Source organism: Colletotrichum jinshuiense, chromosome 2, assembly GCF_051148585.1.
Source record: "Colletotrichum jinshuiense chromosome 2, complete sequence".
NCBI classification, from domain to species: Eukaryota; Fungi; Ascomycota; class Sordariomycetes; order Glomerellales; family Glomerellaceae; genus Colletotrichum; species Colletotrichum jinshuiense.
This window is the reverse complement of record NC_139309.1, coordinates 5611458-5626995: the sequence shown is the minus strand read 5'-3', so window position 1 is coordinate 5626995 and position 15538 is coordinate 5611458. Positions and strand designations below refer to the sequence as shown.

Genomic DNA, 15538 nt, shown 5'->3' with positions numbered 1-15538 from the left:
AGATCGCATAGAGATAGCGCAGGTTACAGAGGATGGGAGGTTCGTGTGTCCTCGCAACGGCGAGTTGCCAGTGATTGCAAATGGACTGAGACAACAGAAGATTGAGTAATGGACTACCAAATTAAGTTCATCTCCTCATTTGAATCCATGTGCATTTACAGTCACTTTGATCAAATAGCCTTCTCAGATGCCATACTGGTGTTGCTTCCCTGTCAATTCCCAGCATCCACTTCGGTGCCTCCCCTTTACACGGCAGAAATAGGAGCAGTCTTCTCAAGCAGCTAAGCCGCGTCTTATTGTCTCTTGCCTTGTATGGTGAGAGATTCTACATGACAGCACAAGATGCGAGTGATGTGTTGACACAGGCCATAGGGGAAAGTGGTTTCATATCTGCATTGGCAGCTCATAAACCGGAACATTCCATCAGTAGGATCCAAGGTTGCCTTTCAAACACTAAAAGGCTTCAAGTTGCAGGGCGTGGAACCTCCTCAAGATATGTCAAAGCGTGCGGTAGTGCTGCCCACCGTGGTAAAAGCAGCATTGGAGCCTTCGTGGATGGGCTCCAGAGGCGGCGGTACTGCGGCCTTGTTGTCACCATCGACAGTGAGAACAACAACACCGGACTACTATCACGCTCATTCTTTAGCCCAGCAATTTGAAGATAGTATTTCTGGTTGTTATCGATAGCAGAGCGAAAGTTCTCGCTTGCTCATTGTCTCAATTAAGCTTAGTTAGGAGCAAACTAATGAAAGTCGTTGATATCGTGGCCGACCTATATGTAGTCTTGCTTGATTGGACACAGCAATAATTCCAGGTGCGTGAATATCCGCGCCAAGGGTGCCAACGCCATTAGAAACCCCTAGATGGTAACAGGTCAGACCGATTTTGAGCAAGTCGACACGAGATTGAAACTGCCCCTAACCCTGGGTCGATCAGACAAGCATGGCTGCCCACAAAAGATGAGGGGAAGTCCAGCCGAAAGAGGATTCGGGGTGTGGGTTTTGGCAACGAACCCCTGTTCCTCCCAAGTGCGGCACCCCTTCGTCTCTTTTTAACAACCGCTAAAGGGCTGGGGGCCGAAAAACGCGTGCCACATTGGGTGCCAGATTAGCTGGGGAAGCTAAAAGCAGAATCATTATTTTCGTCTTCTGTTTCAAAGGCAAAGGCGGCGCCAGTTTGGGCTGCATGGCCGTCATGGTACAGGTCGTACCTCTTCTTGTTGACCCCGCAGAGAGCCTCGCAGGATATCACGGATCCTGCACATTCTTACAGAAAACCCTCAAGCCGAGATGCGTGAGTCAGGGGAAAGAGCAGCCGAGGGCTGGGATCGCGAGATTTTGCCGCATCCCCTACGAGTAACGACCTACCCTCGGGTTTCAAGCGTCTTGCTCGGGGTTTCATTGGTTCTCAGTCGAGAGAGGAAAATCCGGAGTTATCTGCAAGGAAAATCGACCCGACCCCAAATGCTTGGCCACGAGCCCCCCCTGTCAACGGCTGGGCGGTAGCAATAACGCCGCATTGTGACATTGGCCGCCATTCAACGTGAACAGCCGAAGGTTTTTGGCGGTAAATACAAATAAACACATCAGTCGGTTTGGTGTCGAACCGAACTTAGCGAGTATCCAAAAGAGCAAGCCGTCAAAAACGTTGACGAACGCGAACCTCGCTCCAAAGTTCCGAGTTTTGACATGTGTCTCCGGATCCGTCTCCCCAGCCAAAACAATAGATTTAAATCCAAGTGGAGGAAATTGACACCGGTGACTATTCATGGAGAGGTTGGATTTAATGCCCGTATGGCGTGGTTATTCCCGACAATAGCACATGAAACGAACACGGTTCCGGGTTCCTTATCCACACGCCTGCACATCAACCATGATGTACGACCAGTCCCTGGCCCAGGCAATCCGAGACGACTTTGCCGTCAGACAACTTAAAAATTTGACGTAACGTTCTGTCGCTAAGGCCTGCCGCCCACATTTCAGTTTATTATTAGAATATCAGAGGCTAAATCGTTCAAAACAACCTCATCGTGTCCCTCCAACAAGTCTTCATTATGTGATCAATGTTGAAATGCTAATCATAGGTAAAACATGGCCTCACTACCTTCCTCTTACGCCCATCCATGGGACGAAGCTGTCACTTCGTGATGGCGTCTTGGCTCGAGGTTGGGATGAGGGGTATGTAGGTAAGTGGTCGTTAAATAGCAGTTGACATCCGTCCGAATGTGTTTCGTGTAAAAGCATCCAGACTCTTGTGCGCCTTCGTTTTCGCATCTACCACTCGTGCGCTGGCCCGCCGACTGTCACAATCACTCAATCTCAACCAAAGGCTGTCCATTCCCCCCCACCAGGACAACATGTCTACCCCAACCCCATCCTTCTGGCAAGCACTTAGTCCAAGACTCTTCACACTCGCCTTGTTCTTTTGCTTCATCAACACGCTAGCGAAAGCAGAGGACCCGACTTCTTCGACGTCGCAGCAGAGCGCGCCGTTCATAGACCAGGCCACTGGCCTTTCCATGGAGCGCTTCTTCGGCGCCCGGACCCAGTTCGCGTTCGCAATGGCCCTGCCCGAGGAGGCCTCGTCGTCCTTCATCGGCCAGCTCTCGTTTCCGCTGGTCAATGGCGCAGGTTGGGGCGCCATGGGTCTGACGGGGGACATGGAGGGCAACTTCATCCTCGCAGCGTGGCCGGACGGCCAAGGGGGCGTCATGGCGGCCTTTCGACAGGCCACCGACGAAGACAACCCGCCCGAGGTGAAGGGAAACTTTGCCGTCCGACCCATCGCCGAGGGTGTGTCCGTCAACGCTACTTCTCTGACCTACACTTTTCTGTGCGAGAACTGCCTCGACGCCACCCTGGGGCTGGGGCCGGAGGCCACGAATGCGAACGCGGTCATGGGGTGGGCGCTGTCCGAGCGCGCGGTGAGGAACCCCGGCAACCCGGGGGCGAGTCTCGGGTTCCACGAGCGAGGGTTTGGCCCCTTTACTGCGCGGCTTGGGAATGCCAGGTCTGCGGGGTTCGGGGCCGTGGCTGCGACGGCGGGCCAACCGGTGGCCAGTTCGAATCGAGCAGTTGCTGTGACTCCGAATGCGTTTCGAGGGGAGGGTGGCGATGACGACGAAGGCGAGGATAAAGGCGGCGGTGACGACGGGGAGGACAGCGATGACGAAGGTGACGACTAATGTATGAAATTCCAATCGTCAACATGATGATTCTGCGTGTGGACTCCGGTTCACTATGGTTTTGCGAACTTCTACAGCTGCGCACCGACCGTCGTTCTCGTTCAGGCGTGCAATGTTGTCCGCTTTTCAGGATCAGCTTTTAAGTTTGGTAGATGCCCGAGTGGCTGTACTCTCGTAACAATACAATACCCCAGCAAGAAGATAGCTGTCATATTTCAAGTAGTGACCCAGCTCTTGGACCCGTTTCCTGATGTGTATGTTGAGCGGGATTCCCGAACCGGCCCCTCCTCCACCCTCACTTCAACATCAACCTGCCTGTGAATCCCAGACAGTCGGTTCTCCATCTCTATACCCTTGTCGTCCTGTGGCATAATGCCGCGCTCACTGTTGCTATCGGCGTCTACTCCGCTTCCGTTGCGCATGTATCCCTTGCTACGTGCCACACCTGACCAGGTACCGGACTTGGGCCTTGTTCCACCACCTCCCCCAGTATTTGATTGACCGTCTTTGCCGTAGCTCTGTAGCTTGCTGCGGAAACCAAGCTTGTAAGACACGATGCGAACGAGAGGCTGCAGTGCGGGGAATGAGGCGACCCAGAGGCCAATGTGTCCTTCGAGATCGGTCCAGACGCCAATGGTTGACATGTTGAAGGTGCTATCATTAAATGGGTTAGCCGGAGCTTGTTGGCACAATAAACAATCGTCAGCGCGGTAGCCAACGTAGCATCCAACTTACGGATCAGCCAAAAACAGCGACGACTCAAGCATAACCAGACGGATGCAACCGGTGACTATCACAAAGATTCCCGCGCTGAATATCATGATGACTTGAAATGCTCTTTGAGAAAAGAGCATTTTGGTGTACACAACCCAGATCGGTAGGCCCATGAGGGCAAAATCGAGGACCAGACCAATGACTTGATGGGCCACCATCATGGTTCTTTCCGCCTCTGGGGGCACGCAGTTCAGTCCCGCGATAAAAGGGGGCTTCCATATATCTCTAACTCAAGGTTTGGTTGTCAGTATGTTCGGACAAGCTTCTTGGAGAAAATGGATGTTTGCTGGCATACGCTATAGGACTGCACTCTGTGAGCCGATAGAAGAAACATCCAACGGTCTGCGCGACAACAAAAAACCCGGTGACGTAAACAAGTAATATGTAAGTCTCTGATGATCAACTATCAGCTTGTGACTTGAGCTCGGATAGAGTCTTCAAGTACGTACTGTCTTGACTGAGTCGCGGAAGAAATGCCACAATCGACAGCCTCATCATGCCAGTCCCAAGAAAATAGATCAAAGTCTGTGTAGCCAGGGACTGGGGAGCATTCGTCAGTTTGTCCATCTTATGGGCGGATCCAGCTCGTACCTCGAACCATATAGCCAAGTCATTTTGAGGCACGGCTTCTATGTGGGCTCCGGTGCCGTATTGCACAACTGCACACGACGAGCCTTAGCCATACGATTATAAGCTGCAAATAAGCGATAACCTACGCCTAATATCCATAGCAGAGAGTGAAATAATGAGACCCTGTAAGCTTCCATGTTAAATTTGGAGTCTTCGGCGGGATAGGGGTAAAGCAAAAAGAACCCACAAAGGCCAGAAACGCGAGAAGATCATCCGCGCCTAAAGCTTTCGACATGAAGGCCCTAATGTACAATCTGAGCCCTACTACGAGCGTGGTGCAGACAATCAGCGCCGCGTTTAGATGCAGCGTCCTGTCGCCCGCATATCCAGGCGAGTCCTTGAAATGGATGCTGCCCCCCACCCCGGCGTCGACCATGGCTTAGGCGTTCGGCGTGCAACCCAGCTGCAAGAAAACGTAAGCGGCGACACAAGAAGGAAGGGTAAATGGAAAAATCCAAAGACAAAGACCTGGTGTGAAATGCGCAAAAGTCTCATGTTGAATGGATGGGGAGGGGCGAATGCTATATGCAAATCCTTTGCTGCACACCCTTCCTCGCACCCGCATCTTGCGAGATACTCGGCATCGATTCTTGACCGGTCGAGTCTGTCTGTGCCGCAGACGCACGCAAGAGGAAACCCGGTGGGTTACAATGCTTAACAGAAACCCCGGTTGTTGGTATGTATCAAAATCGGATTGGGTGCAGCAGGTATTCGGCTGTGCAGCATCATAACGCGGCGAACAGGGTACTTCTGACGCTGGACCGAGAATGGTCATTTCGCGAATGCAGGCACACACTATTAGGGCCTACTCTGGCCAGTGTTCAACGTTCGTTCAAGAGAAGCCCTAATTCGGCTGCAGGGGAAGAGGATGGCCATAAAAGGGCCACTTGTAGTACACAGTGAGTCAGTTCAGCCATTGCCAATATTACACCCGTTGTTCTCCCAAATCCTGAGCTTCAGGTTGGAATACGAGGAGACTGCTTTTATTTGGTATTTGACACGCGAAATACGTGGGAATTTCAACCACTTGTTTTGACTCCTGGCGCTGGGGATTCGAGGCATGTTATTTGTTGTTGGTTTTGCCTCTTGGCAAGTTGCCGCTAGCCAGCATTCGATCCTTTGCATTGGGGAGGCCTGCCGGGGAAGACTCTATCGCAGCCGACCTTGTCTGGCCAGGCGGAGTTTCAGCCACAAACCACCAACTTCTCCGATCCTTGGCCGCAAATGCGAGATTTCCGCGACACTCATGGGTGTCGCTGAGGCCGAGGATAACTTCCCCTCCCGTGTCGGCTTTTTCTAGGCACTGTTGGCAATGTCGCTTATGACGGGCTCTTTCTTCAGAATTCCTCAAATATTGTTATTTTTGGACCCCAGACCCAGACGATCGCTGTCCTGACAAGAATGCCAGTGATGGATGGAATTTTTTATTTCACAAGACGGAAAACAATCAATTGCCCTAGCATGTCGGTCTCGGAAACGGACTGCATTTAGGTATCCAGTCATGACATGAGGCTCCTGACTCCCGCCACCTCAGTATCATTTCGCTTGCCAATGAAGGTATCGAGTAATGAAGTTATCAGATGGACTTTGCGGGTGATTGCTAAGATTAAGATGCGGATATCTTTTGCATCATTTGATCGGTACGGCGATGGGAAACCATTTATCTGATGCGCATCAAATCGATCCACAAACTCTGTCTCCCCGCGATTATATCCGTGCCAGACCCGCCTCTCGTCTTGGCACGAATTCAAATTGGACTCGTCATTCTGTAATGATGAGAGGTTCCATCCGGCCCCGTAAGCCATTTGGCAACGACAGGGGCATGGTGCTTGCCTGTTCTCGATACGGCACACTAAGGCACGACCCCCGAGCTGCGGGCTTCCGCCTGCTTTGGGTCCCTGGAACTTTCCTTCGTGATCTAAATAGAAGAATTTTTTCTGGGGCCAGGGAGATCAGAATGGCGTTCTCGTTGTTTCTCAAAGATGCCCATGGCAAGTTAGTTGGGCAATCTTTGCGAAGTTGCAATCAAACCTTATGCTGCGCTCAGGAACCCACCCAGCCCACCGACAACGTCTGCCCTAGCTGAGACTCATTTCCTCTGCCCATCAGGGGGGCTCCGATAGCTTGGTGTGATCACGTTGGGCGAACAGGGTCCCCGGAAAACTTTTCGAGAGCAAGGGTCGAAGAGCGTTGAGGACAGGCATACAGGGCGGGTCTTCAGGGAGCCTCCGCACATCGTCCCATCGAACCACAACCCGATAATGACCAACACAACCGATTAATAGGTCTGTATTGTGGGAGGTTCTGCTGTAATACTGCGGAGCAAATGCCTCTTGCGAAAGGACTGTAACCAAGCTATACTCAATTCTCGAAGCAGCATGTAAGCGGTCTGACATGAATGGCAATATAGGCCACCATTATACGTCTGAGTGCCGCAGATGCTGACAGCTTCAATTTATTTTCCTGCAACCGGGGTCCAACTGCCCGGGCCAACGCACTGAGGTTGTATTCATAGGGCACCGGGTGAGTGTGTCGAAGGGTGCTGTGCTGTGTTGTATATAGCCACCAAAACCCGCCGTCGGAATGACGAAGAATTCTTCCTGATAGTCCTCGCACAAAGGCCGGCATTTCTTTTAGATTCAAAATCGAAATTGGAGGTTTCAGATCTAGGTTGCGCTGTATTTCCCCCGGTAGACATGCATCTCTCGATGTCCTTGGCTTCGGCCACCCTTGTCCTTGCGAGCCTTGGGTCCGTCACGGCTGCCCCGGCCAACAACACCAACACGGGCCGCTGCGAGAACCCGCTCATTAGACACGAATGGCGGCAACTCTCATTGGAGCAAAGACTGGATTACATCGGTGCTATCAAGTGCTTGATGTCTCTGCCTTCTGAAGGTAACGACTTGTGGCCTGGAGCGAAGACACGATATGATGACTTCCAGGGCCTGCACATCTATGTGACTGAGCAGGTGCACTTCAATGTGAGTTAATTCCTAGTTTGCATGAATCATCCTTCCAAATGAGGTTGGTGATCTAACAGCTTCTCCAGGGCCCTTTCCTCCCGTGAGCAACTCCAAGCCTTCAGAATTATAAGACTTTCACACTAATGTGTTGTAGTTGGCATCGCTGGATGGTGTATCTTTTCGAGTCCGAGTTGCGAAGCAGGTGCTCCTACAAGGGCACTCTCCCCTACTGGGACATAAGCCTTGACAATACCGCCGAGGGCTTCGTGAATTCGCCCATCTTCGACAATACCTACGGGTTTGGAGGCAACGGCCCATACATTGAAGACGTCAGTGACGACGTGGAATTCCCCGTTAAGACGCCGACGGAGATTCCAGGGAGAACTGGTGGCGGATGTGTCCAAGAGGGTCCATTTGCGAACCTGACCGTTCCCATGGGCCTTGGTACGGCGATCCTATCGTCTCAACCCCAAGCTCTTAATGCTGACCGAAAGAACAGGTTCCTCTGTCGTGTCGCAACCCCATTGCCTGCGTCGCGACTTCAGCCCAACCCTTGCTGCCAGCGCTATGAGAGACGAAATCATCGAGCGTGCCCTCTCTGCGCCTACCTACATCGATTTGTCCCTCCACATCCAGGGTTACAACTTCGAGCTCAGTGGCATGACTCTTCATGCGGGCATGCACCTCGGCATTGGCGGCCAGGTTGGCGAGGTAAGAAGCAATCATCTTCAAGGGTTTGTTCTCGTGTAGTTGTTGGCTAATTTCACATATCTATGAACCAGAACGCCGACATGTATTCTTCCCCTGGCGACCCGCTCTTCTACTTCGTCCATGGCGCCGTGGACAAGATCTGGAACGACTGGCAACGCCGAGGTAAGCTTCATCGAATCATAATTGACATCTTTCCAGTGCCGTCCGAGCATTGGCCCGGTCCCCATTTATAACCTGGCGCCTGAACCCTGTCGCTAACTACGGTCATAGACTGGCCCGCGCGCAAGACCGCTATCGGCGGCCCGGACGCCATGTTCGCGTACCCATTCAACTTCTTTGGCGATGTCCCGTACGAGAACATCACCTTGCAATACCCATTGAAGTTTCCCAATTTTGGAGAGGACGTGCTTGTCAGCGAGGTCATGGACATCCAAGGGGGGCCATTTTGCTACGAGTATAAGTAATAAGTAATATCGTTTCAAGCCCCACGGGCTTGCATTGGTAGCATATAATATCATGAAGAATGCCCATCCCTTAGTGTCCGAAAGAAGATGTCTCCTCCATCCATGCCGAAGTTGAATTGAGTTGAGCCGCAGTTTGAGAAAGCGTCCGTGAGTGGAAGGTGGCAGCTTGCGTATTAAAGTTTGATGATACAAACTCAAAACTGAGATAGTGTTTTGTGTCCAAACCAAAAAAAACTGAGGCCTTTCTGCAGAGATGGCCAGAGACTCATTTGGCTGCAGATGGTGACGTTGAATAATGTCTCAAAATAATCAAAAAACGCCTTTTTGATGACAAGGGAGTCGTGTGCAGGGAGGTAGGACAGCCCCGCAATTATGAACATAACGCATCAGGGGGGTGACGAACCACTTCCAGGCTGTACTGGGTTGTAATGGCGAAGATGGAATGTCCTTGTGAATCCGATAGCCACGCCGTGTGGGTTTCCCTGTATTGTACTCTCTACCATCATGAAAACTATTTACTAGAAGAAACAAGGCGATGCTGCGAATCTTCATCGTCCACAAACTTTTTGAAACTTTCAGATATCAGAGACTTTTCGCTCTGTTTGGATACCAATCCCCTCGACTCGACCTCAATCTTGGTCGTCCTCGTCATGCTCACTGTCTCGGTGTACCATCCAGCTTGGCGATCTATTGTCAGAGCCCTGATAGGCTTCTGTGGCGAAAAGTTGCGCAGCTCAGCGGTGACCTCCTCGTCCGGAAGACTGCTGAGGCGACGTATCTCAGATGTAATCTCAATCTCCTTCGTGATGAAGATCTTGACAATGTTGCTCTTCAAGGACGGCCAGAATACGGGAAGCGACGCGCAGATGGTAGCCAAGTTGATCTCGACGGCAGCAAGGACGATGGGAACGCAGCCGTACCAACTCGGGTCCAGTGTCGGGTAGGTTCCGGCCCTGGTTCTTCTGATGCCGACGAGACGGAAGATTCCGAGAATGTTCACACTGGCGAGAGTCAAGTCAGCTAGCTGTGCCAAGTTGCGAAGCACTTCCAGCAGAGGAGAACTTACAGAACACCCATGGCAAAAAGGCCAAGCAGGCCCAGGCGAGACTTTGGGCGAAGGCCCGCCTTGAAAAACAGAGGAAGGGGTATCGCAAATACAATAAGGTCCAGGGCCACGTTCATTCCGACGTGGCTCTCGAAGCTGCGAGCAAAGATGACAGGGTCGTGCGAGCCGAAAGCCCAGCGAGCATTGGTTTCCGCGGTCAAATCCCAAAAGGCCGATACGGGGATGCACGGGACCCAGGCAATGAATGAGTACGCCACCCCCCAGAGGGCCGTGATTACGATGATAAATATGGTGACGAATCGGGATTTTGATCCACGTTCAAACAGGCGGAGATATTGGAAAAGTAAGGCCAGCTTGATGAGGGCGGTGGCCATGGGGTATGCTCCATTGCATATGTAAAAGGATTTGATGAACAACTGCATTCCGACAACCCCAAGTAAAAGGAAGTGCTGTCCTAGTCCATATTCCGTGGCTGTGTTGAAGAGTTAGCAACGACATCCTACGTGAGTAAACGATGGACGGCGCACGAACCTGCACATGTTGCGGCTGACAAAAGCAAGCTGGTCAACTACGCCGAAGAAGTTAGACAATGGCATTCGAGACTGGCAACCATGGGTCTCCTACCAGGGACAGCACTACGAAGAAATCATCCCATCCTGGGCATCGGGAGACATAGACACGGACATAGAGTCTTGCTAGACCACAGATCCAGGCGGCTATCTGAAATCATTGTTAGAATAAACCAAGCTGCTGGCTGGGTTTACGGCAATGTCGCTTACCAAAAAGGAAATCACCATACCCAGGACCGCCGGTCGCTGGTTGAGAGCCGGCTCGGGGTCATGGAGGTTGTCGGTCTTGCCGATCAATTCGAATATGGAACCCATTGTCAACCGAGAAGCTCGAGGATCGGAGCCGTTGCCGTTTGCATACTCGGGGCCCTTTCGAACGTCGAGGTCGGCTGTGCGGAGTCTCGAAAGTCTCAGCCGTCGACTGGAAGGCTTGATTGATGTCGGACAAGCAATATAGAAGAATGAAAGACTGCGAACGGGGGAGGGAAATCAAGGGAATGATAAATGGCGAGGTAAATCTGCTTCGAGATGAACGGACCAGGGGGGGGTTGAGTAGCTTAAGAAAGTGGTGCACGCCACACCCTGCAGTTTGTTCCTTTCCTCAAAGCATAGCAGCCGTAAGCCCCCGGGGCCCCTGCACAGGTAGGATTTGGTGTGCACTCCGGAAACGTATGCGACAAAACTAATTTAGTGTTTGTTGCTTGGCGATGTTGCTTCTTTGATGCAGAAGCACTGGCGTTCGGCTCGGAGAGACAGACCACTGAACTGGCGTGACATTCTGGGCCAGGTTCCCTGTTCACCGATTTGTGTAAGTTATTCAATGAAGAATCCCCCCTACTCTTGACTCAAGTTCCCCCAGCTTTTACCCTTCATCAGGTAAAGTGCTCCACAAGCCGATCATCCGATCAATGTGCGCAAGAGAAACACCCTGACAATTTAAAAATAAATGGCAAACCAATGTAATTCTCGGAGCAGGCAAGATTGCTTCTTTTTTGCTGACCTCATTGTAGCGTTTCTTTTCTTTCCACTGCCCCAGTTCTTCCTTTATCCTTCTGCAGCGTTCTGGAGCCTGAGCGACTGAGCGTGCATGGGTGATGACAGATAACCCCCCTCCTTGTGGAATGTCGCGCTGTTCTTCCTCTCCTACCCTTTCCCCTCAGAAACCCGTGCTTGGGTACATCAAAGCAAACGAGATCAGAAATCATGGGGGACCGTGCCCACGGATTCCCTCTCTCGTCTCGGACTTGACTGCTACCCAACTGGCAAAAGCAAGTCGTTGGGGATTTTGCGCCAACGATCGTCCTTCCTTTTCTGGAGCCTTGGGGGAAACATTGACGGGATGAACGAGCGCACTCGCCGCGTTCGTGCGTCGTCTCCCCTGCAGGCTACATCGCCAAACGAGGGGAATTGGCGAATCAGCGCCGGGACAGTCGGCCAGCTAGTCGTGGAGGGTTCGCTTGGATAGCCGCGACGGCGTCGAACCAGGCAGCCCAGGTGTCGCTAGGAACCCTCCGGCAAGGCCTACGACCACGAACCAAGTGGGCCAGTGACGATATTCTCGGTCTCTTCCATCGCATGCGGATTTTGCATCTCCATCCGTTAGTCTCCTTTCTTTCATCTCTGGCAATGCCCCCCCGCCCCTCGGCCGTACAGCAGAACAAGCATCCTGCGTGAGACATGATGAGGGGTAGTGGGCGGATCGCCGCCAATTGTAGATCTGGCTGGGGCTTTGGCCGTCGGAAAAAGCAAGCTGTGTCAGATGGCCACTAACTTGAACATAACGATATCTTCCTTTTTTTTTTTTTTTTTTTTTCAAAGAACGACAGCGGTACGCCGGCATTTTGAGGTTATCATTCGAGTTGCTTCTTTTGGCCATGTAGGAACAATGGCTCTTCTGGAGGCGCTGTCAGATCAGCCTGGATCTGCTGCGAAGGCACTCGGTGCCGTTGTCCTCAATCACAACGGCTTTGTCGCGTTGCACCAATGGCTTAGCCTCGTCTGAACACCGACATGGACAGCCAATGCGCGAACTGCAGCACCGTTGAGGTTTAGCAGAACGGCCTGAATTGGTCACAAATCAAAACAGAACCATACTGAGTCAGATCATGCCCAATTCAATTCCTATGCAGAATCCTGCCAAAACACGGGGAAACTCAAGAGCATAACTGACCCACGGATCCTTGGAGCGTCCAGTTTCTGTATCGCATCACGGCGATATAACGCACCCGAAGCGTCGTTATCAAGGTCATTATAGGCTAGTACTTTTCGGCATCCTAGGTCATCTCGACGAAGTCAACCAATCTCCCCGGAAGCTTCAACATGATTTGTCCCGCTACGGAAGGCATAGTTTCGATAGCATGCACATGATGATGTGCCAAACCCTCAGCCAACCCAAATGTTGAAACTGGCATTCAGTGATTGGGCGAATGTCGTGAGCCTCACCGGAGAACAATGTGACTATTGCCGTTACCTGTTCGTTTCAAGCCATCTTGCATGGCAACCGAGATAAAGTAAGCAATTCATGGTGGCCGGTGCTGCCGCGTGGTTTCAACACATCAGGCCATCTTGGCAATACAGAATGCTAGTCTAACCAGTTTTCGTGGCCTCCTCTTTGCCATTCTTGTACTATCAATTCCGCGGATCACCACCGAGTGCTAAGCAAAGCGCTATGGACATTCCGGCCAGAATGCGGTCTGGGCTCGCTTGGTGGCGCTGAGGCTGACAGGCGGCGGACTACCCACGTGTAGCTAGGTGCCCACGGACTGAGACCAACCAACAAAGCTAACACCGCGGAGGTGCCTCCTCGGCCGGAAGAAAATACCGAAGGTACGGACGTGGCTCAGCCGGCTAGTTGGTGGTGAGTAATCTGAAGCGGGTATCGGCGAGCAGCGTTGTGCTGCGGCGGCCCGAGAATACGGGATTGCGTTGCATGGAGCCGTCGTTGAAAGTTGCCAGCACAACGGAGGTGGCAAACTGGAATCGATGGTCTGCATCATTTTGCTACGAGTTCTGTTTGTGCGAGAAGAATACGGCCTCGTAAGAATTGGGCAGGGGTTCCAGGAAAATGTGCAAATCAATCAGGCAGTTGCATGGATGACGACGGAAATTGCAGTCGGCTGGGATTCAAATTGAGAATCAGCAGTGGCTAATCGCTCTGTCGTCAGGAAAATCGCCTCAAGATGCTGCCGGCAGATGGTTGTGGTTTTGGATACAAGATTTGATGGGCAGAAAAAAAGGGAGAAATCATCATTGTTGGAAACATAACCCTTGCAAGGGGGGTTCGCACAAGGTTTGGTCCAAGCTTCGGGTCTGTGTCTCCGAACACACGCATCTGTTTCCCCTTTCAAGCCATGCTCCGATGTGGTCCTTGTTGGTTTCTCAATTTAATGGTCTACTACTCCGCGACAAAGGGCTTCTTCAAAGGGAATAATCATCGGAGTCCAGGTTACTAGGTCCCACTTTGGTCCGGCTTGCAACCCAACAAAGCACACGACTCAAGTAAAGTCCAGGGTGCATCCTTAAAGTGGCAAAACCCACTTCACAGCACACAACGGCTTCAGGACAACTTCACCTGCCACTTCAACTTGTCTTCCTCCACATAGACCGTCGTAAACTCTCCATTAGTGACAGGGACTTCTCGGCCAGATCCTCCGGGTACCAGATCCCGTCAGAGTGTGGTTCGCTCTTGGACAAAGAACAACCTCGGGAACCGCCTAGATGTTCTCAAACGCAATAGCTGACCAGTTCCGTTTGCGCCGCTTTGGTAGAGGTACTTTTTGTACGCACAGGATTCACGTCAGCCACGAGCCCTCTTTCCAGCTCATCACCGGGCGTACATGTGGACGTCATTTGGACGGCTTGACCAACTTCGTTTTCTGCTCACTTGGTAGCAGATCCAAGAGCATTGTGCCCTTAGTCTTGAACCCATCACACTGTGGGTCAATGAAGTCACTCTTTATGCAATAATGTGTGCCAATGTAGGGCGCCGTGAGTTTCTGAAATCGTATTGACTTCATCTTGGATTAATTTACGAATACGGTATGGGCTCTGAACGCGATCCCGTCTTCCGTGCTAGCGAGGCCGATGCTTGTTGTTCGCCAAATACTAAAAAAAGTCTTGTCATGTTTTGTTGATGTAGATGTATATCTAGCTGTTGCAAAGAATCTCCAGAATAGATCTTCTGATAGTTTAATAGATCTTTGTCCAAGACAGCTTGCCTCGGTAAATGCATCTCGTGGTAAACTTTATTATTAAACTTTTACGAGAAGCGCGTGAACCAAATGGTGGAATACGGAGATATCGTAATCGCACTTTGATTTTCGTTCATCTTACCGAAATAAGATGCTCCGTGGTTCACCAGACGTATATCATCTCCGCTAAGAGGTCAATTCCACATATCAAGTCAACTTAAAGCAATATGTTATTTGTTTTGAACGCACACAACGAGAAAAGAGCAATGAGCCCTAGCGACGTGTCTTTTCACGGCAGCCACTGAAAAACTGGTGAGAAATTTCTGTCCCCTCAACTTCTTGCTTCGCTGCTGTTTAAACCAAACTCGGATGGAAATTTCCTGATCGCAACTCTGCGAAATATAACATCCAAATTACAATACAATCACACAAAGATGGCTCCCCCAAACCCAGTTTTTCTCTACGCAGAATGGAGGTATCCTAATGTACTCTACTCGCTCCTCCACGGCAACCCCAACCCTCCTCGACCCATCACGGACCGATACCGTTTCAAGCAGGCCACCCTCTACGCAGATCCGCGCCAGCCTGCTTCATCTGTCCGAAGAGGGGCTTCAGTCGACGGGGTCTACGTCACAGGCCTTACCGAGGCGGACATCCAAAGAATCGATCAATATTTCGGCGGTAACTGCGAGAGACAAGAAGTCATTGTCCGGATGATATGTTGCCACGGAAGGGAACTATCGAGAAAGGCAACTATCTGGTTGCGACCTGGTCTTGCTGCCGAGACCCCTCAGCCATGGACACCCCACGGTTTAGTGAATGGAACCGCTAACGGAGCTGCGAACGCTGTCTAACGTTGGACAGCACTTGTGGAAGTCGAGGATTATGGAATTTCAAGATGGAGGCTTTTGATATACATCTCTTCCGGACGACGGGGCTCGAACAACCAGATTTGGCGGGAAAACTCAACGCTTCTTCCACTAGGGA

At 51.5% G+C, this 15538-nt stretch overlaps 4 protein-coding genes across 4 annotated transcripts; 2 read left to right on the top strand and 2 right to left on the bottom strand.

The window, feature by feature from the left end:
- Positions 1 to 2356: 2356 nt before the first annotated feature.
- Positions 2357 to 3184, top strand: EsH8_II_001470 (uncharacterized protein; the record flags this gene model as incomplete). The annotated part of the gene is made up of 1 exon (XM_083264768.1): positions 2357 to 3184. The coding sequence occupies one exon, from the start codon at positions 2357 to 2359 to the stop codon at positions 3182 to 3184; it is 828 nt and encodes a 275-aa protein (XP_083122090.1).
- Positions 3185 to 3399: 215 nt separating this feature from the next.
- On the bottom strand, positions 3400 to 4119 carry EsH8_II_001469 (uncharacterized protein; the record flags this gene model as incomplete). Its single annotated transcript, XM_083264767.1, has 2 exons — positions 3400 to 3838; positions 3920 to 4119. The coding sequence occupies 2 exons, from the start codon at positions 4117 to 4119 to the stop codon at positions 3400 to 3402; spliced, it is 639 nt and encodes a 212-aa protein (XP_083122089.1).
- A 3165-nt stretch (positions 4120 to 7284) lies between these two features.
- On the top strand, positions 7285 to 8726 carry EsH8_II_001468 (tyrosinase family protein; the record flags this gene model as incomplete). The annotated part of the gene is made up of 6 exons (XM_083264766.1): positions 7285 to 7569; positions 7638 to 7651; positions 7706 to 7995; positions 8051 to 8262; positions 8334 to 8424; positions 8533 to 8726. 6 exons carry the CDS (start codon positions 7285 to 7287, stop codon positions 8724 to 8726), a joined length of 1086 nt encoding a protein of 361 aa, XP_083122088.1.
- Positions 8727 to 9237: 511 nt separating this feature from the next.
- EsH8_II_001467 (uncharacterized protein) lies at positions 9238 to 10676 on the bottom strand (the record flags this gene model as incomplete). The annotated part of the gene is made up of 3 exons (XM_083264765.1): positions 9238 to 9727; positions 9793 to 10264; positions 10592 to 10676. The coding sequence occupies 3 exons, from the start codon at positions 10674 to 10676 to the stop codon at positions 9238 to 9240; spliced, it is 1047 nt and encodes a 348-aa protein (XP_083122087.1).
- Between the last annotated feature and the right edge of the window lie 4862 nt (positions 10677 to 15538).